The 24,072-nt window shown below is 41.1% G+C and overlaps 2 protein-coding genes across 2 annotated transcripts in view; one reads left to right on the top strand and one right to left on the bottom strand.

Annotated features, from left to right (window-relative positions):
• The window catches only part of veph1 (ventricular zone expressed PH domain-containing 1), an 80,073-nt gene that overhangs the window by 6,911 nt on the left and 49,090 nt on the right, over positions 1-24,072 (top strand). Inside the window, exons 2-4 of the mRNA XM_005720551.1 lie at positions 4,773-5,327; positions 5,495-5,713; positions 9,180-9,354. Coding sequence (XP_005720608.1) covers positions 5,190-5,327; positions 5,495-5,713; positions 9,180-9,354 — 532 coding nt within the window. The 5' untranslated portion in view covers positions 4,773-5,189. The remainder of the gene's footprint in view (positions 1-4,772; positions 5,328-5,494; positions 5,714-9,179; positions 9,355-24,072) is intronic.
• Positions 13,922-22,522, bottom strand: ptx3a (pentraxin 3, long a). Its single transcript, XM_005720550.1, has 4 exons — positions 22,182-22,522; positions 18,829-18,988; positions 18,040-18,464; positions 13,922-15,187 (listed from the first exon to the last, which is right to left on the bottom strand). The coding sequence occupies exons 1-4, from the start codon at positions 22,315-22,317 to the stop codon at positions 14,535-14,537; spliced, it is 1,374 nt and encodes a 457-aa protein (XP_005720607.1). The 5' UTR covers positions 22,318-22,522; the 3' UTR covers positions 13,922-14,534.

The following is a 24,072-nucleotide window of genomic DNA, read 5'->3' on the forward strand; positions in this document are numbered from 1 at the left end:
AATGCAAGTGTTGGAAACGTAATCCATCTCCAGCTTTCTCTCAGTCTGGGACTCGGTCTGGTGGCTCCTCCATTCCTCATTCTTTCCTCCCCTTGGTGTTCTTTGGTCGTTTCCATCTCTTTCCCATGCCTCTTTTCTTTTTCAGTCTTAGTTATTATTGGGGAAAGTAAGCTGACTCTATTTTAAAGCTGGACTTATCCACCATTCATTTGTAAAAACTTGAATCCAAGATTTTGGCTACCTCCATGTTTGGTTTTCTGAAACCAGATTAGGGATACCAGAAATTTAGCAGTCGGTACCAACACTAGTAGTATTACATGATTCTTGACTCCCACTTTGATGCCTAAATGATCATCCCATATACTGACACATCAATGGGGTGGCAGATTATTTATTTAAAATGTTAACTTTACATTTTGTTGACCACACACAGACTGAAATGTTAGGATGGTTGCCGAGCAGGATGCTAACGTTACAGTGTCATTATGTTGGCACAATTTTAGCTATTTTAGCCCATGGAACAAAATTGATTTCACACCGGTAGTGCCAGCTGTCTCAAACAAAACGTTAAAGTGCATTTCAGAATACCATAAGAAGGATAACATTGTGAATGTTGTTACTGTGAACAGAAAATTGAATTCTGGGTGCTGGTCTTATAGCCAACTTATTAAATTTGTAGTATTTTCTCTCTCTTACTCTAAATAAAACACAATAACATAATTTTTATATAGTTTGTGAGTCAGTTATCATCCCCCAATCACCCCACCAGTATTTCCATAGCTGACTCTGCCTTTCATATCGATGAGTTGGAGCAGAGCTAATGCTAGACTACAACACTTACAGCCGTATGCCGCCCCCTTGCCTGCTGTTGTGTTTCCACAATTATGATGCCAAATGGCACTGTAGAAATCATTCCTGGTAACATCCGTAAACCAGATGTAAAGATTGAAGATTTGACTGAGGAACCTGCATGCCCAAACCGTAGTGAGCGCTAGCTACGCATTAAAGTTTGTTTGATGAAACATCTTTCTCCACGTTGGACATTAGTTACAAAATAACTGCGATGTTGTATTAAATACAAAATCAAGTTAGCAATGCAAACACAAAAACAGTTAAGAAATTGTTAACTGAGTTCATAATTTAAGTGATGAGTCATTTAATTTTCTCACTAAAACTGTGTTTTGTTTTTTTTATTCGCAAACTGAATAATCATCCCCTACTGGCCATTAAAAGGAATGCAGGAATGCTGTTCAGATGCACAGCCTACATTCACCTATTATATACAGTTTGTGCTAGATACACATGATATTGCAGTATAATTCAGTTTCTACAGCTCTGAATGATCATCATGTCTTTAAAACACAAAACATTTTAGTCCAAATGAAGCTACAATTTATTTATTATGACTGGTGTATTAGACCATAACCCACTGAGCAAAAACTTACCGAAAAGACCTCTAAGCAATGTTGGTATGTCTTTGAACTGTAGGAGGAAACCTGAGTACTCACACAAGCCCAAGGAAAACATGCAAATCCACACAGAAAGCCTACAACCAACCAACCGGGGGGTTTATACTCAAAACCTTCTTTCTCAGATGCCCTAATTTGTAGCCACATGTATACAAATAGCACAAGCACATTTGTTAAATATTAGTCTTTCCAATACGCTGCAAAGAGGACTCTTCAGCTTTCACTTTTTGAACACATTTATATGTGAAGTGGCATATTTTTAAAGGCTTTGACTAGCTGACCAGATTTAGCCCAGAAAATGTCATCCATTGATGTCTGGTGCTTGGCGGGATTAGTTACTCCCAGGAAAGTGTGTATGTCATACAGTACATCCTTATCAAAAAGTTAAGAAATACACAGTGTACAGGAGTATATGTTCGCAGTGTAAATAACAACACACTCATACTGTATTTTTGGGAACTCCTTGCACAGAGAGAGCTTGTGATTATTCACCTTCACAGCTGTGTGTTGGCCTGTCTTTGTGCGACAGATAAACCTCTTTGCTCTGTGTTCATGGCTGTTTTGTTGTTTCGGTCCCAAAGCCACAGCTCGGACCAGTAAGAATTCCCGATGTGGTATCCTGGCAATGGTTGGGTTTCCATGGCCGTCGCTGGCTTGGCAGGACAGATAACGGCCTCCCAAGTGGTCAGCTTTGTGCGTTCCTTTTGGTCTGGCTTGGGCTCGCTCCAGTGTGGCTTTCAGTGAAACGGTGCGAGGATGAGACGATGTCTGATTGTAGAGGGAAGCTGGTGCAGGAAGCAGAAAATGACACAGATACATATGTTTAGCTGCTCGTCCTCTCAAAGGAGGCAGAGTTCTGCTGTGAGCAAAGTCATCGTGATCACAGGCAGCAGACACGCCGGGTGGCTGCTTCAGAAAGAAGGCGTGCGCGAATACTTCAAACCGCCCAGAAAGCAGCGACAACGGCGAGAACAGCAGCGCGTTTACGTGTTTACATTTCTGTATAGAAAATAAGGAGCGCTAAGCCAGTGATATGTCACACTTTTAGAAGCAGTCTCAGTGGGTGTGTATATGTGTGCGTGTGCATATGTAATCCTTTGCCCTTCCGGCGTCGCTCCGGTGTGAATGATTTAATGTTTAATTGAAGCTGACAAGAGTAACAGTAATGCAAGTAAATGGTTAACATGCTACTTTTCAGTTACCACAACTTTGAACTCCATTCATAACACCAGGACACTGTGTATTCTGTTCGACTCATTACCTTTATTTACTTTACCAATCATTATAATACATTATTTGTGCTATAGTGTAGAGTATAACAGTTAGAGTTGCACCAGATATGCAACATATTATTATCATGTTTTAACTTACTCATGCTGCTGAAAAGAGGGCAGAGATACAGTCTGCCAAAGCTCTCCTCTGCAGCACACATCCTGACTTTACTCGTCCTTTTAAACTGGATTTTGCTGGGGGTCAGCGGTGCTGGTGCTGCGTTGCTGCAGGACGATAAGCGTGCTATGGATCACCCAGTTTTTACACAAAAAAAATGTTTTGTGTACACCGATCATAAACCTCTTGTTTTTTTTACTCCAAATACTCCATCCAGATTCGTGAGGTGGTCGCTCCTTGTGCAGAGAGAATGTGATGGCAGACGCGCTCTCTTGGTCTTTTGGAAGACGTCGGTGTTATGGCTGTTATTGCATTTCTTGCAGTTTAGTAAGTTATTTCTTTTTTTTCTAGCTTTGAGGATCTTTGAGTGTACCTGCAGGTCAACGTCTGGCCATTTTAAAAGCCCTGTTTCCATCCTCGACCGGTAAACCTCTGTGAAAATGCGTGTTTCTTGTTTAGAGACCTTTGCAGCTCTTTGCAAACGATTAACCCACATGTTGTTTATGTCAGTGAAGCAGAGGGCGTGAACTGCATTTATCTTTTGCACAGTTTTCTTCTGCTTTGCTTATTTTAGGGTGTTAGGCTTACCACGTGCCTTTCATTCAGTTTTGTTTTCATTTATGTAAATACAATAGATAAAGATGAAAACTTTTATTTGCCATTTGTACATATGAGCTAGGTCTGAGTGCATAGCGCTTAGAGTCAGAGTCCAATAAATACACACACAGATAAACAAAGTGCATTTAGAGGTGAAGTCAGGTTTCTTTTTTTAAACAGACAAAGATGAAGAAAAAAAATGTCAAGTAATTTCAAGTGGTTGGTTCACCCTGGAGTAATTTGCTCTCAGATATTGGTATGCATTAATAAATAACGGGCTTTAACTGAGAACTTGTGGTCAGACTCTGATTTGGGCAGCGGGCCAGGGACTCCCTTTTAACTTTTGTGCTATGCTCCCTGCTATCATTTTCTAAATATGTGCGATATGATTAAATGCTGTCTGACTAAGATTTAGATGTAAGATTATTTATTTACTATAACTTAGCGATGCCAACACACAGGTCTCTGGAGTGGAGCACATGCTTTTACCTTCAGTCCCACATTCACATGCTGCCCCAGCAACTTTTCTCCAAATGAGAGGCATGTTGTAGAGTAGAAGTGCACTATATAAGAACCAGTCCATTTACCAGAGACAGGCAGAATGGTGAATTTCAGTCTGTAGTTTTCTACATCTCACACAGGTGAGCTTTCACACACAGTTGCATCTCTAGCACAGTGGCCATTTTGAGGTTCAAAGCTCTGTCACAGCTGTATGGACATTTTTACTGCACCGTTGTGTTGTTATGGGACTTGGGGCCATAAATACACAAGCTAGTTAAAGGACTACGCCCACTGCCCCCAACTGAACCCTCTACACTGGGAATCCTGCGCTTTAACTGTAATAAAATGGTTAGGAACAGGATTCAACTGGTTGGACTATTAGGTCCTTTTAAAAGAAAACACAATTAACCTGCAGCTAACTAATGCACATCTTATTTGTTTAATCGGTACAACAAACAGAATGTGAAATTCATGCTGAACCTTTTTGTTTCCAGGATTTAGACTAAGCTAAAATAAGCAGTATTTTTAACAGATAAGAGTTGTATCAATCTTCATGTCTATGTCTTGCAATGAAATTTTGTTTCTTATGCACGACTACTCCTTTAATTGAGATGTTTTGGAGAGCAAAAATCACATGCAAAATTAAATATCCGATGCTCGACAGTATCTCTGACTTGCTCCGAATTAATTTTCCCAGCTTTTCAAATGATCTCTTCCTGGAAGACGATTTTGTGTGCAAAATGACGATCCCAGCATTTCCTTCTCTTTAGTTAATTTAATCCTTCACTCTCTCTTTTTTTGTCCTTTCTCCTTCAGGACTCAGCTGCAGAAGGACTGCCCTGTCTCCATGGTAACAGGCCTCAGGCAGACCCAGAAAAATGTTGGGCCAAACCCGTCAAACTTACCTGATTCTGGACTGCGCCGGAGAGGATTTTAACAAAAATTATAAAACTATCAAGTCCTAATACGATGCATTCGATATTTCTTTCTGTATAAAAGTGTGTGCCTGAAAATCTTCATATATTTCAGCTTTATTGCATTTTAGAAAGACTTGCTTTCTCCCATCCCTGGCAGAAAAGAGTCTTCTATTTAAATATCTTTCTAAAACCAGGAGGTGAAGGAAAAGTTGCTATGGTATTCAAGACATTATGTCAGCGACTTTCTCAGTTAAGTGATCTTAAACTGTGCGGAGGCCGTCCCAGGCTCGTCTCAAGGTCCTAAACCAGGACAAGGATGCACCAGCTGTTTAGCCAAGTGCTCGGCCAGAGGGATCTGTCCAGAGCAGGTGATCTGTTCTCTCTGGAGGACGCAGACATTGAAGACTGTCTGTCTCAAGCTCTGGACCAGATTAAGGCAATCTCCTGCTCACCGGTAAGTTGATGTGTTTAGATCAGTGCAACCAACACACACAGTTGGTATTTATTCAAAAATTACAAAGCAGATGCCATTAATTATTTATGCCCTTATGCATAATTCATTGCTTTTGTCCTTACTTTATCATTGTATTCCTAATTTTGCATCCTGTTGCTGGCTGACAGGACTATTTGACCAATGACAATGACCAGGCAGTGGTGGAGATTTGCATAACACGCATCACCACAGCCATAAGGGAGACGGGCTCCATCGAGCGACACAGCACGGCTCTGGTGGGACTGTGGGAGTCCTGTCTGGAGCATAACCTCACCCCGCAAGGTGAAAACACAGAGGACACTCCGCATGCTAAGATAGCCTCTGACATCACCAGCTGTATCCTGCAGGTATACACACACACGCTCGCATGCACACATCATTGTTTGTTTTACCTGAAGCACATAAAGGACACACATACTCAGAAACCTCTCAGGATATTATGTGTGTTTAGGGTATTTAGCTCCAAGATACTTTTAGTGCTCATGGGATGAAACTTAAAATTTACAGTACGGTGCAAAAGTCCCAAGCCATCCCTCTTTTTTAAAATTTTCTTTCTGAGGGGCCAGACTTTGTTGTCAGTGGTCTTGAGCGATAGTTTTTTAGTGTTTCTGAAAGTCTTTCAAAAGTTTTCTTTGGATTATACAACAACTGGACTGAAAATCATTGGCAACAGGTCTGATTGAGGGATTAATCCAAATCTCAAATTTCTGATTCAAATCATTGTCAGTATGTGCAGAGGAGGTCAGGAGAGAGATACAACAGTGAGCGTCTGGGGCGATCGTGGCTCAAGAGTTGAGAGTTCGCCTTGTAATCGGAAGGTTGCCGGTTCGAGCCCCGGCTTGGACAGTCTCGGTCGTTGTGTCCTTGGGCAAGACACTTCACCCGTTGCCTACTGGTGGTGGTCAGAGGGCCCGGTGGCGCCAGTGTCCGGCAGCCTCGCCTCTGTCAGTGCGCCCCAGGGTGGCTGTGGCTACAATGTAGCTGCCATCACCTGTGTGTGAATGGGTGGATGACTGGATATGTAAAGCACTTTGGGGTCCTTAGGGACTAGTAAAGCGCTATATAAATACAGGCCATTTACCATTTTACCATTTTTACAAGCATCAGCAAAACACCGTGGAGGCTCTGTCATGGTTTGCAGCTGCATTTCAGTCAGTGGTGTCAGAGATCTTGTCAAAATTGACGAACGCAGAAAAGTGCCATCAGATTTTGATTCACCATTTAATACCATCAGGAAAACATCCTTAGAAGAGCTTTAAATCTCCTTTAAGAAATCTGGAGAACTTTTCCTGAAGACTACTTAAAAAAATGACAAGAGAGCTGCCTAAGAGAGTTCAGGCTGTGTTGAATAATAAAGGTGGTCGCTGCAAATATTCACTCATCTTTAAAATTGCTCAAACTCTGTTTTTGGCTTGTATACTGGATTTCCATATATATTTGTACGAGTTTTAATAATTCATTGCACATATTTTCCATTTTCCTAACAAAACGTAAAAAAATGAGGAGTGGGCTCAGACTTTTGCAAAGTACTCAAACATTCCCTTTCATCTCAGCCACACACCTATAACAGAATGGAAAAAGGCCATTGGGAGCACTTGGCTATAACATATTTTACTGATGCATTGATATGCACTACATTAGACTTCATCAATAGCTGTTGTATTAAAGGTTTGGTAATAGTTTTCTTCTCTAAGAAGTAAAACTGTCAAGCTCATCAGAAAACGGGCATAATCAAATTTGAGTAGAAAAATGTAAAGAAAACAGAAAAAAGCACTTCTTTCGTCTTCCTCTTTGTCATGTGACCTTTGACAGGTTATAGTTTTGGGGCTGGTTGCATGTTTTTTTTTAATGCACGTGAGCAATGCTATGCTAAAGCTCTTTAAAGCATTGGTGGTAAACACGAGGGTGTAAAGGCTTTGCGGGGAAAACAAGTGAAGGAAGGCAACGTTGGTGCACGAGGGGAAAAAACCCTCACAAAACGGTACAAGCAGAAGAGTTAAAATAAAAATTAATAATACATGATCTCCAGCGGGGAAGTTTCCCTTTAAGAGCAAATATACTTTATGTAATCACTGCTGGGGGGGGAGGCATGAAAATGTACATTTAAAACTCACCTACCTTCCCCATTTTCAGACCTCCAGTGCTGAAAGGTATAAAAGCAGAGTGACTCCCCTCCACCTTCTTTCTCTCCCTCCCACTTTTTTCTTGGGAAAGGGAATGTGGTTAATACCACCATAATGAGACTGACTCCTCAGGAAACACACACACACACACACACACACACACACACACAAAAGTGAGGTTAAAAGTTCTGACAGCTCTGACGGCGCCTTCTGGCTCCGATGTCTGAGCTCCTGCACTTATCAGGACAGCCATTCCTTTTCTCTTTTTCTTTATCTCTAAAAATCTGTTTCTCTTCATGTCATTTTTCCACATCTCTTTCCTTCCTCTCTTGCCCTCCATCCACCTTTATCTCTGACCCCTTCCGTTCTCTCTTTCCCTCCCTGTCATTTTGAATTATAGACACTTGTCTTATTTTCCCACAGAAACTCCCTCAGAGAAAAGGAGAGACGATTCATGTCATATGAGCTCTTTGACGTGCGTTGTCATTGAAGTGTAGTACAAGATGACAGGAAAGATTAATAAATCAATACATTAATTCATGTGCCAAAAGAAGAACACTACCGGCACCTCATGCCTGCTGCCTGTAGCTGTCAAACATGACAGGCTTCACACTGAGTGTTCAGATCGTCCCTCTTTAGACAGACTAAAAACAGTTCGTGCTCTAAAACGTCTCAGCTCCAGTGCCAACACTGCATTTCATGGTGATTCTTCTATATTTTGGTGCCTGATAATAAAGGAAGTGAAGGTGTTTACACAGTTTATATTAGTGGGTAAAATAGTTTTTGCAGTGCCTGCACTGCCACCATGTGGAAAACCAGAGGCATGACAGCGAGAGACTACACTCCCCAAATCATTGATTGAGCAGTTTTTGATGATAGACATAAAAGATCAATCTTGAAAATAGATATATATAGTAAAGACTTAGAGGCCTTAGGTGTGTGAATAGAAACAAATGTGAAGCAGATGTTTTAGATGTGGGTTCACAAGTGTTAAATAAATATATGTGAGCGGCAGTGAACACGACGTTCGTATCAAACTGTCCTCTGGAGGGTGCTGGCGCATTTTCAATCCCGATCCCGCGGTCCGTGAGCGTTCAGAGCACAAACTTGTGCATATGTCTTTCAATACAATGCAGTCTCTCCCCCTGTTCTTCATTCTTATAGCCCGTTTTAATCTCTGTGGCACTTATCACATGGGTTGAGGAAAGTACTGCTGGCGCTCTTTGTTTCAAGTTACTAAATATATTTGATGCGTGGCTTGCTGTTAATGAGGATCTTTAGGCTGTACTGTCTGTTCTAATGAGCGTTAACACCATGCACATGTTGTTCAGAAAGATCAGAAACAGCAAAGGACAGGCATCTGATCTTCTTACTCTCCTTTATAGATAATGTGAAGTAAAGGTCAGGACTGTAAAATTAAGCCTGCTTTGCTGCCCTTTCCTTTTAAGAAGTGAGCTTAATTCAAGTCAGACTGATTTCTCTGTGAATGCGCTCGCTCTGTGTCCCCTTGTTCAAAGTTACAGTGATTGCCAATCATGCTCACTTTACAAAAACAAAAGCATTTTATCTGTGGACGTGTGCTGCTTTGACCAGTCGCTGGCATGTCTCTTAAAATGTTAGAAAACAAATATTTACTGTGAGAATGTCGTCTTTAACAGAGTGTCTCCTCTCCTATAACATGTCTCTGCAGAACTACAGTTGTCCTTCGGTCATGGTGCTGGCTGTCCCGGTGGCCGTGCGGTTCCTGCAGAGAGGCAACAGGGAGCTGAGCAGGAACATGTCCAGTTACCTCTCTCTGGCCGCTATAGCCAAGGCCGATCTGCTGGCTGAACACACAGAGGCCATAACAATCAGCGTGCTGGGAGGTAGGATACACGTACAAATGCTCGCACACAAGAAAGGAAACTGGTTACCTTAATTTTGTAGGGAAACTACAACGAGTACGTGTGTGGGTGGTTTGAGACTGTAAGAGCTTTGGAGAAGAACTGAAATTGCAATGGATTTTCTAACAGGGGTGTTACAGGACTTAATGTCTTTTAATGTAGTTGTTGTCTTGGCTTGTAGGAACAGCACGTTTGTACCACGAGGGATCCTAGTAGATCTGAAACAATAGGATCAGCTGTTTTTACTGGAGTGGAAAATGGAATTATTATTGTAATCTGCAGTTGTAGCTAACCAATGTGGTGATACAATGCATGTCACATGCGTCATTGTTTCCCTCGTGGAGCTTTGATGTATAAGAATTAGTTTGGAGGAAGGAGAACTGCTACCTTTTTTGTTTGCACAGTGTTTCTTGCCGTAGCCCCTGTGGATGCTACAGAAAGTCTTTGTAAATGCTTCTACTTTCTCTCTTTTTTGATCAAGACATCTAATGCAGGGTGGTTGTTTTTGCCTATTAATCGCTTTCATGTCATTCTTTTTAAATATCTCTCCTGAAAGCCCGATAATACCTACATGCTCTGGAGGCAGAACTAATGTGAGGGAAGGGAGGACTGGGGAGGAGTATAAGGTGACATTGTCCTCAGGCACTGATCTCATTACTGTTTTCTTCAACTTCCCTACTTAACAGCTCAGGTCAGAGAGGGTAACTGAGCTGACCTCCAGTCAGTGGTTACAGAAGGCTACGCCCACTATGTTTTTTTGAAGCCCTTTTAACCCCTTTTTAACATACATGTTGCTCATTAGTGAGGTCCCTAAAGGTCCAGGGTCCATAGTCAGCCCTGCTTAATGGAGATCTGTTTACCCTGAGGCACACATGCTCCCTCACACGCACACATGATCGTAGGATAATACAGGGAGGGCCTGAGTATATGTATTTGGATGTGCTGTTATGTTTTTTTATGTGAATCAGTCAGTGCCTCTGGGAACATGTTGAACCTATAACCTCATGTGCAGACACACACACTAATTACCTCACACTGTACCACAGTGGGATGCCCACCAAAGTGGTGCTCGATGCTCCCACTGTTCTGCCAGCAGCTCGGCACATGAAACAGATTATCTCCTCACTATCTGGTTTTCCAGGTGAGTTTTTGCCAGATTTGGGCTTTGATTATAGATGCAAGACAATTAGCACCCATAGTCCATAAATGTGTTACTGGTTTCTTAACAAAAAGAGAAAAAAAGGGATGTCTTTTTATTTTCATTTGGATACATGAAATACGAGGGGGAAGAAAAGAGAAGCTGCCAAAAAGACTTAAGATTGAAGTAACTGCTGCTAAATGATGACTAAATAAACAACTTTTCCCTACAAAATGCTTTCACCACATTCAATCAGCCAAAGCACAAAGGAATGGAATAAAAGCAACAACTTGCAAATACAGACACGCACTGTTACGCAATAAAAATAGTGAAAAATACAGGGATTCATGCTACAAACAATATGCTCAATGTGCTATTACACTAAACTGTGGTTTACTCACATTTGGATTTTTCTACATATCATCCCAGGATTCTGGCTGTTTGAGTCGTTGGCCCTCGCAGAGTTTTACATCACAGTCAGGCTTATGAATCTGATAAATTAGGGAAGGTAATAATAATACCTCAGTGTCACTGTAATGTAACATTTGCACTCTGTAGTCTCCGCACGTATCGAGTTCCTGATTGCCGGCTCCTCCAGAGATGCATGTATGTAACGGCTGTTTTAAAAATATAGCTCTAACATTTCTTTCCACTAGATACACGACACCCTCAAAGTCATCACCTTTTACTACACTACTGGGCATGAAGGTGCACACGAATACCTAGCCTTCTTTGTGGGCTCAGAAAGAAGCAGAGAAAAGGGAAATAAAAGAGACAGAAAACACGATAGTTTGAAAGTTCTGTACACTTAAGTAGTCCGGTGGCTGTAATCCAGCTCGACAGGGATCGACCGACTGATATTGAATCTGGAATGAGAAACCAAATGAAAGTGAGCAAGTCCTGCTCGAAGGCTTTTTTAAAAATTTGTAGCAAGTTCACATTTATCTTTCATTCTGCACTTTTTAATGTAACCATGACGGTTTCCAAGTTTGAGCACCTTCTAAATGTGCCGTACTGTAACCATTTAAACCTCATGGTGACGTCTTTAACAAGCCAGAAGCCTGCGAACCTTTGTTCTGAAACCTAGACGCCAACATGCGTGTGCGTCTGTTGCCACATGCGATATTTTCTTCTTCTCCTTCGTCTTGTCCTTGGTGGTGCGTGTTGAGTTTCGGTCTTATAGGAGAATAGTGAGTTCCGTGCTTAATAAGCATGTGTGTGTGATTCCTAGTTACAGGAAACCAACAGCAGGATACTGGGTGAAGGTTTTATAGCTACAGCAGTCTCACACGCACTCACCGTTTGGCCCCACAGGGGTTTAGAGCCAAGGGTTCTTTCAATCTCTGAGTAAAACCTTAAATTAGCAGAGAGGCTTGGAATCTGTCGTCTATCTATCAAAGCTGCGCGTCCGTTTTGGCTCTTCCTTGGACTGTAAGGTTAATACATGGCAGGGCGAGAAAAGTGAGTGAAGACTCGGTGAAATGTATGTGAGTGAATGTGGAAGGTGATTCTGTAACAGGTCACAGTTACACGGAGGTTGTAGCTGCGGGAAGAAACTGGGTCCAAGCAGGATGTGCAGCAGTAAACTGTAAGCATATGTGAGCTGCAGAAAGTCTGCAGGCAATTTCCCCACAGTCGCAGACATCACTGAATCAATTTTAATCAGCAAGAGATTAAATACAGTATAATTTGCAAAAGTGTGGTTGTGACATCGAGTGCTGTGCAAAAGTTTTGGGCCGCTCCTTATTTCTTTATGTTTTGCTTCCAAGGAGGCAGATTGTCTTGTAATTTTTTAAGTGATCTTGAGCGATACTTCTCCAGGCTTTGTGAAGCCTTTTAAAATTTTAATTGTCTGTTTTTTCCTTGTACCTCACACTTTTCAGAGGAATATTTTTCAAGCCGCTTCACACTGACCTAAAAAGCATAAAAAGACACCTAACTCAAGGGATGAACCAGTGTGTGTACCTTACACTATAAAATGCCTTGATGCAACTTTTGTTGTGATTTTGCACCAGATAAGTTTAAAAAAACGGCTTTGAGTTTCATTCAAACAACATAGCAAAGAACCAAATTTAAACAGTATCCTCAATAACTTTGTTACAAAAACATTTAATTTGTTCCCATTTCTTTAGCTGAAAATGTGAACAATGCCAACAGTGACCAGATATAAAGAGATTCCCAAACAGCTGTTAACTTTGGCACATCTCAGCACGTTGTGCAGTGTGTACATAAAAAGTTTGAGGAAACTGAAGAAGTGGAACACTAAAGGGGAAGTGGCAGATCTAAGAAAAACTATCTATAGCAGGTGAACAGTATCTGAAATCCATGTACTTACAGAAATAGAAATAAATCCAGCAAAGTCCTGACACAGACCCTCAGAGGTGGATCTGCCCTTCAGCTGATTGTCTACTGTTCGCTGAAGCCTCATCAGACATCATCTCAGTGGAAGGACGGCTGTCAAGAAGTAGTTCTTACGGAAGGGAAACAGGAAGGAAATGCTGAAATATGCCACATTACTCAAGAACTGGACTGAAAATCACTCAACAGTTCTGTTCCAGATTAAAAATTTCTGATTCAAGTCATTGTCAGTATGTAAAGAGGAGTTCAGGAGATAAATACAACAGTTAGTGTCTACAGCCATCTGTAAAACACGGTGGAGGGTTTGTCGTGGTACGGAGTGGTGTTGGAAATCTTGTCAAAATTGAATATTTTAAATTTTGAAAAAAATACATAAACACTCCTAATTTGGACAGTGGATACTTTTTTATTCATACCTCACTTATTTAATCTAGTCCTGTTATGAAAAATATATTTATGTACAAAATACATTCAGTTTTACATTTTCACAATAATAAAAACAATTTACAGTATAATACAAGACAAGTTAGTTCATAAAAGACTGTGTAAACATTATCCTCACTTTCTTTTATCAAACCTCACATGGCAAATTCAACAGTTTTACTCTTCTTACTTTATGCAGGATCAAAAGAAAACTTTACCTTCTACTTAAATGACAACTATGCACTGACAAAGAAACCGAAAGCAAAACAGGAGTTACGTAACTCGTATGAATGTAAACACTGAGTACAAATTTAGAAATATATTGTTTGGAAATTCTTTCAAAGCTTTCAAAAAAAAGTTCATGGCAATAAAAAAAAATAGTAAGCTAGTTAAAAAAGCACATTTGTAGTTAACAGTCAGTCATGCTTAAAATGATAACAAGTACAGCAGTTTTCAGTCACAGGTAACAGTATGATGCCTGTGCTTTTGGTTGCAATGGGGTTGGATTACATGGCTAATTGTACCCACAAAACTTAAAAGGTATAAAAGCAAATGTCTTTTCTGTTACATTAATAGTTAAAATGCTTAAAAAAAAAAAAAGGAGAACATTTTCCTCTGTTTGGGTTTCTATTTTTTTTTTTTTTTGCATGTTTTGATGAACTGCACTCGCCATCTCAACAGAAAGATGAAAAATGCTTTGGTACTCTAAAAAACACATGTTGTGCAATACAAGATAATCACTTGTAATAGTCAGAGACCCCTCTTTTACTTGTGCTGCGTGGCTGTCTGGTGATTACTCTGTTTACTGGCTCAGAACCCGTTTACTTTCACAATAGACTCTTTGTCTTTCTTGCACTCTAACTGAGTCTTTGGTAAAAACTGCTTGCAGCACGTTCTCGGCGAAACTACACGTTTTCTAAGATGACTGTGCATCAGTGTGTTTTTTGTGTGTGTGTATTACTGTCTCAGTTCAAAAGGCTTGGTGAAAAAAGTAAACTTAAGTCTCTCACAGCATTGATTTTGTCTTATTTGAACATGCCCAAAGTTCAAAACTGCAGTATTAGCAGTTACAGTAATAAAAAGTGAGATGAGGAGGAAAATTGTGGTCTCTGCTACAATGAAACAACGAAAATGTTTAATTATAGGAAGAAAGATGATAAAAGCAGCTGTAAGTCTTTTCACTTTGAGCATTTAACTCTTACAATGTTGTGGAAATGATGATCATAGTGAAGAGTATGCACTATTAGATGAACTGAGCGCCTCCGTGCGGCACCATCTCCGTTACACCCCACGCCACTATGTTCCCGCTCTGCTCACAGCCATGGCCTTCCCGCAAAGACAGCTGGGAAATCTTGTCCTCTGACAGCACTTTGTCCCACATGTTCACCCCCGTCATCTTCCCCGCAAATGCCAGCTTAGAGTCGAATCCCGCCTCAAACCCTGCCACGCTGCTCCCGCTGCTTAAGGACGGAGGACAGCAGCCGTTCCTTTCCTGACCCAGCTGGAGGGAGCCGCCGTCGGGTAAGACGTGTCCTTCGGCCACTCCGGGAGTGGACGCTACCTTCACGCCATCCGCCCATAGGGAGGCCAGGCCCTGCTCTGAGGACCAAGCCCCACACAAGTGGGTCCACCGCCCTGGGTTCACCACTCCCCGTGCCTCCACCAGGTGAGCTTCTCCTCCGATGGTGAAGAGGGCAGTGTTCCGCCTGAGCAGCAGCTGGATCTCATATGGATTGCGGCGGTTTCCATAGGTGAACAGCACTGTTTTGTTGGAGATGCTGGTTGGTTTGAACCACATGCAGACAGTGAAGGAGGACAGGGAGACGGGGACATCTGGTATGATAGAGGTGTAGATTCGACTGGAACGCATTGGGAAGAGGAGGGCCATCTCACAACCTAGCCAACAGGAAGATAAGAGGATCAGGGCTGAAGTTATGCCATATATAGTACTCAAGCACTCATCCAGCAATAATAAATCCTCCTGTTTGCACAGAAATAGTATAATTTTAAATTTTGTAAGAAAGGATGCCTGTAATTTGTGGTAAAATCTACAAATTACAATAAATTCTAGATATTTTACCCCCGGCTGCAGTGGTAATAGTGGTTCAGTTTAGAGAATTTAATATGATCATTACAAAGTTTTCTTTTTCATTTAACTGTGACGGCCCAAAATTGGACGTCAATTTGTTGTTACTCATGAAAAAAAGATTTTGTTGGGCATAACCTATGATGACAATGAAAAGACAATGGTAGCTCAGCAAGCGGCGTTACATTTTTATTGTTTGTCTGTCTTTTGGCAGGATTACACGCAGAATTTGAAGCCAAATTTGACTGAATTTGGCAGAGAAGCGAGGAAACCGCTGCGATTTGGTGCCGATCTGGATCGGTTTAAATTCCCAGAGGCCGCTGCGAAGGTGCGTTCCACAAAATTACCCAACAAAAGCAGGTTGAAAGTGTTTGCAGGAGAACATGTTTGAAGGAGCAGAAACGGAGCAAAAGAGGGGAAAGAACATGAAATGAAGCACAACAAACAGATGACCCTCAGGGCTCTGTCCATGTGTGATTTGGTATGATGGGGAAAAAAGGAGAATAATGGCCTGAAATTTACCCTTGCAGAGTTCCACTTTACATCATAAGACTTGATCTCCTACACAGACTAACGGAGTCCTAAAGAGATAAATATAAAATACAAATAAATTGAAATCTAAAGCTAGATTAATTAAGTCAGATTACTATCTTGAGGTTACTGGGCCCCTGTGGTTTTACTGGGGCTGCCTCTACTGTTGTTGTACCACGGTATATGAAGTGAAGGCATAGGTGAATATATGTATATAATAATATAATACATGAATAGGTGGCAGCGTGAGCGTGATTGAATGTGACACAGTCAGAGTTCAGTTACTGGTCAGGTGATGAGATCATGAATCACTGGCAGTTTTTTCCTGTCCCACCACCTCACGCACAGACACACACCTCTCTGGGTCATCTGGTTCGTGGATCTTTTATGCTTTGTGTCGTCGCCTTTTCCCCTTATTCCTCTCTGTTTTTACTCATTCAAACACACACTGTCTCAAAGTCACTCTCTCACTGTTTGACACTGTAATGTCAAACCAACTTTTGTTGGTTAGTTTTTTGGCACGTGAAATAGAGAAAAATGTGTGTGGCATATGTGTATACCACCTTTGACTGAAGCCTTTTAGGCAATTTGGTCTGCGTTACATAATGGAGTGTAACTGCACATTGTCAGCATTGTCAGCGCTGAATTATTGGAGCTGGTGTGAGGTGGGGGTGTAGCAGGGTGGCTACATCCAGTCTAGCATCCGAGTGTTTTTTAGAAATAGCGATTTATAGTTATTTCGCTTATATGAAATCATAAAATTAACCGTTTATGATTTTCTGATTTTCATCGCTTTGAAACTAAATCATCACTGTTTATGTGCAATAATGATTTAACTGGCTTACAGACTTGGTGTCGCCTGTCCAACTTGTAGAAAATTAAGATTGGGTTTTCTAATTTGGTCCTGATAAATCCAGATAAGTCTCTGAGTTGGGGAATAAGTAACTAAATACACACTGTTTAAAAATACTCCCAACAATCAGCTGTGAACAACAAAGAAAACATCCTGGTAAAGTTTTGTCTAACAATCTGGTAAGTCCCATTAATAACCCCTAATATACAAGTCAGTGTTTGCACTGCCTGCTGCTTAAGCATATAAACTCTTAGTTGTGTTTATGGATCATTTCCTGTTGTTTGCATAATGTTCCCGGTATATCCTGTGTGCATAAAACAATCCTGTTTAAGCTCACAGTTATTCCATAAAGGAAGAGCTCACAGGTGTTTGATCAGGATGAGCTTGATACTCTGCAGCCCTGATTGTGTGCGAGAGGAAATGTGTTCTGAACTGTGCACATTTTGCACATTACACAGCGTAACATCTCTCATTTTCCATTCTTTGTCATGCATTTTTAAGTATTGAGTTTTAACTCAAGATTTTTCTCTCTCTCTCCAGCCCTCTTTCTTTCACTCGCTTTTTTTCTCCCTCCAGTTAGCAGACACGCTCCCTATTTAAAACCGGAGATCTCGTTTCAGGTTCCTGCCACTCAGAATATAATAGTGAAAAAATCCATTCTGTGTTTGTGTGCGCTCATGATGGTTTCCATCTGGTCCTACTTTCCCAGGGTTCTTTTGGTGTGGTTTTTGCGGCAGCTGGCTAATGATTACACCTCCCTCTGTTCACTGTTTAGGCCAGATTTATAATTTTGTGTATAAGTGCACGCATAAGATGAAGAGTATAATTTAGCCCTTTTGTGGCTTTCATTTGATTTATTCTAGGAAATAAAGTTGTTGTACTGATATCAGTGATGCTCTGCTGCAAGTCTCCTGAGTTAAATTTGCTGAGCCTAATCTTATATTTATTAGTCAGTGCTAATTTCAGGGAACCCAGTTAACTCTGCTAACAATTTACAATAAGGGTTCATTACCCATGAGGAGTTTTGTCCAAAGCTTTTCTTTGTTATCATCTTTTCATGTTTTTACTTGAGTCTAATCCTACTTGTAAATTTCTACAAATACTTGTAAGTATCTGCCGGTGCAAACAGCTTTAGCTGAATCTCTTATTTCCAGAATGAATTAATACAGAAAAAAATTAAGCAGGGTGTTGTTTCAGAGCTATGAACACAAATAGAAATTACAGGAAATCACAGTTTAAGACAAATAGGGATGGTTGATAGTAAGGTCAGTGTTATACCTGCAGGCAAGAATCTTTGCCTCGAAGATCTCAGGGCTTCCTCCATCTCCACCTTCACTTCTTGCAGTGCAGCCAGCACCATTTCTAAAGTGGCCTCTGTTGTTGTGACTTCTTGCTCATGGTGCCCCTGCTCTCCACCCCTCAGAGGATGAAATCCTGCCTTGGTATTCATCCCTCCTGGGCTGCTAAAGCAGCTGGTCTCCAGCTTGGAAAGTCTGGATGCTTGTGTTTGTGCTGCAGAGAGGAGCTCTTGTAGCATTGTCTCCAGCTGGTTGGAATTCCCTGCAGCAGCCGCAGGAGAATCCTGATGTCTGAGTTTGAGGGGCTCCAGAGTCTCTCTGAGACGGCTGTTCAGCTGCATTTCCATCCTTCTTCCTGCATTCTCCACCGCTGCCCCACAGGACCCACCATACTGAGCTACAAACCTGACAATATAGAACCAAGAATCAATATGAGTGATTTGAACCCTTTCAGCTGAAGAGGTTTAAACATGTGCAGACAAGGAATTTGCTATAGTTGCTGAGAAATCTGCTAAATTAATTTGAAGCAGAGCTACATTAATGAGGCGATGGGCATTTCATCACTTTGCTTTTTTAAGCAAAGTGATGAAATGATTAAATCTGATTACACTTTTATACAGGCCGTTTACCATTTTATTTTTAGTCCTGTCTAGGTTGCTGAGACCTTGAATTGTCTTTGGCTTAATCACAAACACTCATTTCTCTGCTGCTCATCTTCAACCATAATGACCTGATGCTGATTGCATGACTTCTCAGTCTTACAACCGACCTTAACATTTCACTGCGCAGTGACCCCATCTCCACCTTGATGATATCATCGGCATACTGAAGCAGCATGTTCTCCCTCATTTGACTGTTCTCCAACATGGAGAACATCTTGTCCCATTTGGTCAGTTCTGAAGAACGGCAGGGGGCTGAAGTTGGTGTGGCTGCAAAGAGAGAAGGTAAAAAGAAGAAAAAGAGAAAAGTTTAAACATCCAACAGACGATGAACTCATTCAGGTTTCTACAGCTTCTAGAGCTAGCCACACCCCTATCTCCTGCACCTCCCCAGAGATCCAGATGGACTTTTCCTGCAAAAAGAATCTAAGAGTTACTCCTCAGGAACTCTACTGAAATCATATCAAGATTCATTAACTTTGTCATTGAACAGGTCCAGAGAAATTGCACGTCTTATTCTTAAATTGTGCATTTATACTTAATGTATATGTAAGGCCACTAAGACAGGAAAAAAAATAAGAATACGGAATTCAGTTACTCCATTATCAGTTATGTATCAATATAGGAAAAGTGCTGAATATATGAAAAAAGATCACCAACGTATCAGACTTTTATTTAGAAAAAGTGTCTGTTTAGCTGAAAAAAACTGAGCTTTTACTTTTTGCAGTTATTTGCCAGATGGAGTTGCGGCTGTAGCTTGAAAGTGTGCATGCAGGATATGTTTAAATTCATTTCCAATTTTCTTCCAGCTTTAACAGAAACTTTAAGGTAAACTTCAATCTTAAGAAGGAAATGGATTTAATTCTGCTTGAATAGCTGACTGCCACAAAAGCATTAGTGGGCATAGTTGGAGGAAGATGGTAAAAGCGCAGAAGAGGATGTTAAGTTGTTGGGAGAAAGAGGGTGAGAATGAAATCTGACAAATAGCTCACAAAGCAGGAGCTTTTCCTGTGAGCTTATTGGGTTTTCTGCTGTGAATGAGGAGACAGATGGGCGGTGTGGGGGGTTGAAAAGGAAGGTCAAGACCTGCTGACAACATTGGGAGAGATAGCATGAGTATTCCGAAACATATGGAAAAGGGGGATAAAACAAAGCCAGGAGTAAGAATATGTAGGTCACTGTATCAGACACGCTGTTCTGGTTAACTGTTGAGCCTTTTTGACCTCTGTTTATACCTGCAGACATATTCCAGAGGGGTACTATTACAGACCTACACAGTTTGTTTTGGCTTCCTGTTCTCAGTGCTCAAAGTCAATTAGACATAAGGGTCATGCACTTTGGACCCTGGGGCTTCTCAATCTAAGGGTTTTTGAGTGATTTTAGTAGAAGAGAGTGTAAGTGGGTGAAAATAATAACTTTTAGATGCATAGACCCTAGTTTTTAAAGATGTCAGTGGTTACTTCGATGATCTACTCTAAATGTATATTTAAAATTGTTTAAAGGTACGATGTGCAAAATCTCACCACTAGATGCCAGTAGATTGCAGATTGCATTCAGCTGAATTCAGTTTTCTTACCCTTCCCGATTCAAGTGCAAAATCCTAGCTACGGTAGCCAGTGTAGGACAAACAACTCTAGCTGCTGTTCATCCATAGAGTGAAGGCTGTGAGTTTGCTGTTTACCTCAGCTGTCAATATGCTAGGTGTCCATGTCTATTTACTCTGGAGGAGGCTGATAAAGTTTGTGAAAGGATTTCAATATGCGTCAGTAAGTAATTAAAGCTCACTTCTGTTTGATAACAGTGAGGTGTGTTGTTAAGGATATCCTGAACTTTTCTGTTGGTAAGCACTGCTGTTTTTGCCAGTGCTAGCCACTGTTAGCTGCTATTAGTCTCTGATAGCGGCTGTTAGCTGGCGTTAGTGAAAGCTTCTTTGAAGTGATTCAAACATTGTGGGACACTGGATACTTAGCGAATAAACTCTCATATGATGTGAGAATGTAATCAAGATGATTATCAATGGAAAATATGATTTATTTCTTTTCAGGACACTCAAGCTTCAAATTAGCTAGCATAATATTAGCTTAAAACTAGCCTCTTTTTTGTTTAGAAGGCTCATTGTCAGCTCTGTGGGTCACATGTCTAATCTGCTGACAATAAGTAACTTGACAATATTGAAAATAAATAAGAATTTTTATGTATGTTTTCATTTGTTAAAGCTCTAACTTGAGCTTGTGTGAACTTGAGTAAATTGAGTAAATTTTTAAAATGAAATAATCTCCAAATTACTGCACATTTAAGCAGTATTCAACAGGAAATAAGCACTGAATAGCTTCTATATTGAGTGGCAGTACTCAGCAGTATGCTCCTTTTACAACTAGTCAGTGTCTGTGTGTTTGAGCAAAGCATAACTCAACAAATTGGTCCACTCGTCTGCTACATGTTATTTTTCTAGCCTGTCATTCATTTTGAAATTTACCGTGTCATGACCCCTGTCATGTGGCCTCATTAATTCAAATTCCTCTCAGAGATTCGGAGATTTGAGCAGGTCAGAAGCAGTGATCTGTGTCTCCTTCGAGCTTTTTGACCTCTCACAGACCTACACACAAACTCACGTGATTTTCTCCTTCTTGCACCCTCTCTGGGGGGCCAAAACAACCCCCCACCTCTGCTGCTGGAAACTGTGTTTGTTTGTTTTACTATTCTCAGTCATTTGTTTCGCCCAGTATAATATTTACCTCTTTAATCATATCCCAGACTATTTTCTGCCTGTTAACCGCTAGTGCCACAATTACACCTCCTGCCAGGTTTTAAACAGCTAACAAATGCAAAATTCGAGCTGCGGAGGGCCAGTTGGACACTTAAAAAACACAAACACTCACTCTCACTTTCTCCCTTTCATTCATCGCTCTTTTCATCCCACACATACAGGTCTAAACGACAGCTGAGAGAGGAATTTCTTAAAGATATACCAAAGTGTTTCTGCTGTTGGTGACCGCTGATTGTGGCTATAAACTCCTACAGAAACTCTGTCTCTGCCAGCTGCCTGTACACTATACAAACCACATACATGTTAATCTCTAATCTCTGCTCTTCTTTTCTTTTCCTTCTTTATTTATTTAAAGACACCAACTTGTGGAGAATTTTCAGTTTTTTCTCAAGCTGTGAAAGATTTGCTTTTTTACCCTCTTCTTCATCAGACCTTCTTTCACCCTCCTCCTCGATTATCATATCGATCCGATTCTACAGCTTCTTCCCATTTTTTTTGTTGCTGATGCACAATACATCAAAAGACAAAAGTGTTGTGGAAACTAGTGTCCCAGTCTTACTCATCCATACATGAATCTAAAAAAAGAAACTCAATTTCATGCTTTTGACAATTAATACGGTCGATACATCCGAGAGCCTTGATTTGATAAAGGTGCAGGCCCAGCACTCACACATGCACACACATTTCCACACTTACGTGCTGGCGTCTCTTCCTCTGCGATTTCATTGTAGTAGGAGGGACCGTAGTTGAACTCGATAGCATCCTCGTAGTCTGAAGGCAGACACAAACACATCGACAGCAGGCTCGCTGCCCGAAGGAACCTCAGAAACATGCTGCTGCTGCTTCTTCCTGAATGTGTGTGAGAGAGAAAATGTCTGTTTGCCTGTGAAAGTCAATAAATGTGTGTGCTGTTTTCCTATCTGCTTTTTCCTCTAAGTGTGTGTGTGTTGTATGGGGCAATTAGAGTCAGATAAGCTGCGTGTGTCTGCTTTCTCTGCCTGTCCTGCTGCTTTCTGTCTGTCTCACGTTCTTCATGAGCTGCATGGTCCTTTGCTCTTTTTTAAGCCCCACAGTCCCATACTGTATGTTGCCCCTCCTCCCTCCCTGACTCTCCACCTCTTCTCTCATTCTGTCTTGTAAATGCTGAGCAATCCTTTGGCAGGAAGCCCACTGCTATGGAGATAGAGAGAAAGGTGCTGCTTGGGCTCACATGTACTCATTTCTATTTCTCCGAGAATGAGAACTTAGGGACATAAACTCTGACAGTTGATCAGGCAGGTTTTAAACGAGTGAAACTTTTCAGTTTCATCAATGTGAGCGTTTCATTTGATGAGTGTCTAATCGCCATTAAAAAAAGCCAATTCAGTCTACTCCTTCATACTAACCTAAGTCTAAACCCAAGCTTTTAACTGTTTTGAATCTAATTGCTATTGTAAGTTTAAATTTAAAGCCCTGTGGCCCTTAATCAGGGTCATAATGCCGAAATAAACAATCAAACACATGGGGAAAATCCACCGAGCGAGTGAAGAAACGTCTGAAAGTTTCTCTAAATCTCCGTACTTGTGAAAAGATTTTGCTTTCGTAAGTACAAAAGGGAGTCTGAAAGCACTGCAGTGAGACGATGAGTAATGCGTCGTTGGAGGTTGTGTGTGTGTCATAATCAGATATAACGGGAGCTCCTGTGACTAAGGGAGAGGGAAGGAGAGGGGTTGAGGAGGAAGCAGGGAACACAGAGCTTTCTGATATTTGCCCCATGCAGGGATGCTGTGAGTGGGTGAAGTTTAAATGGAACCCAGACAGGAGAAGTTTCTAAATGGGTTTATTGTTCTCCAGCTTCTCTCCATTTATTTATTTATTTGTGAGCCTCGCTGCTTCTGTGCGCCTGTACTTGTGTTTATACACTGTCTGTGCATCCGTGTGATAGAAGATACGCATGCTGGTGTGTGCATGCATGTGTGTGTGTGTTTGTGCTTGCTTGTGTATTTTTAAGAGGATGGAAACAATGACTTCCTCACGGGATTTTAGGATAATCTCACTCTCATCCTGGTCCCCTCCCTCCGACTTTCTGTCTGCCCGTTCCTCTCTTCCATTGTGTTAGTTTGCTTTCCCTAAATTGCCCGCTGAAACGCACACTTGGCCACTTGTTATCAGGGTGGAACAGCCTCTTCGTGCACTGAAACGCAGAGAGAGGTGCGTGGGAAAGGATTAGTGAAAGCTGGCTCTCTTCATTAGTTCTGTATTTCCACTCGATGGCTGAAACTGTTGAGTCCATTATCGTGTTTTTAAGCTTCCTCTAGAACACTTTGGATGTCGTCTTTCCCATATACTTGTCCATGATTTGCTAATTCATGCCACAGAAGGTGATCATGCAATGACTGTTCGCTGGTGATCATTCAGTTTTAAGTTCCACTCTTCTTTTTCATTTATGCTGAAGTGTGCTCAGCTTGAGTACAGTGTGATATCACTGTTTGTTGTACCTGTGAAACACTGTTTCCCAACATTGTGTTCAATTGCTTTTTTAAAAATGGTGAAATGATTGTTTCTATAAAGACGGTGTGAACACGCTTGAAGGGTGTCTGTGTATTTG

This window comes from Pundamilia nyererei, unplaced genomic scaffold, assembly GCF_000239375.1.
Source record: "Pundamilia nyererei isolate P.nyererei 1_Seehausen unplaced genomic scaffold, PunNye1.0 scaffold00003, whole genome shotgun sequence".
In the NCBI taxonomy this organism is placed as follows: domain Eukaryota; kingdom Metazoa; phylum Chordata; class Actinopteri; order Cichliformes; family Cichlidae; genus Pundamilia; species Pundamilia nyererei.

Excerpts from the sequence above, each read along its gene's own strand:
- ptx3a (XM_005720550.1), bottom strand. The coding sequence starts at position 22,317 with ATGTTTCTGAGGTTCCTTCGGGCAGCGAGCCTGCTGTCGATGTGTTTG. Across the intron at positions 18,465-18,828 it reads CTGCGCAGTGAAATGTTAAG|GTTTGTAGCTCAGTATGGTG; the intron begins GTCGGTTGTAAG and ends CTATATTGTCAG. Across the intron at positions 15,188-18,039 it reads GCAAAGATTCTTGCCTGCAG|GTTGTGAGATGGCCCTCCTC; the intron begins GTATAACACTGA and ends CCTGTTGGCTAG.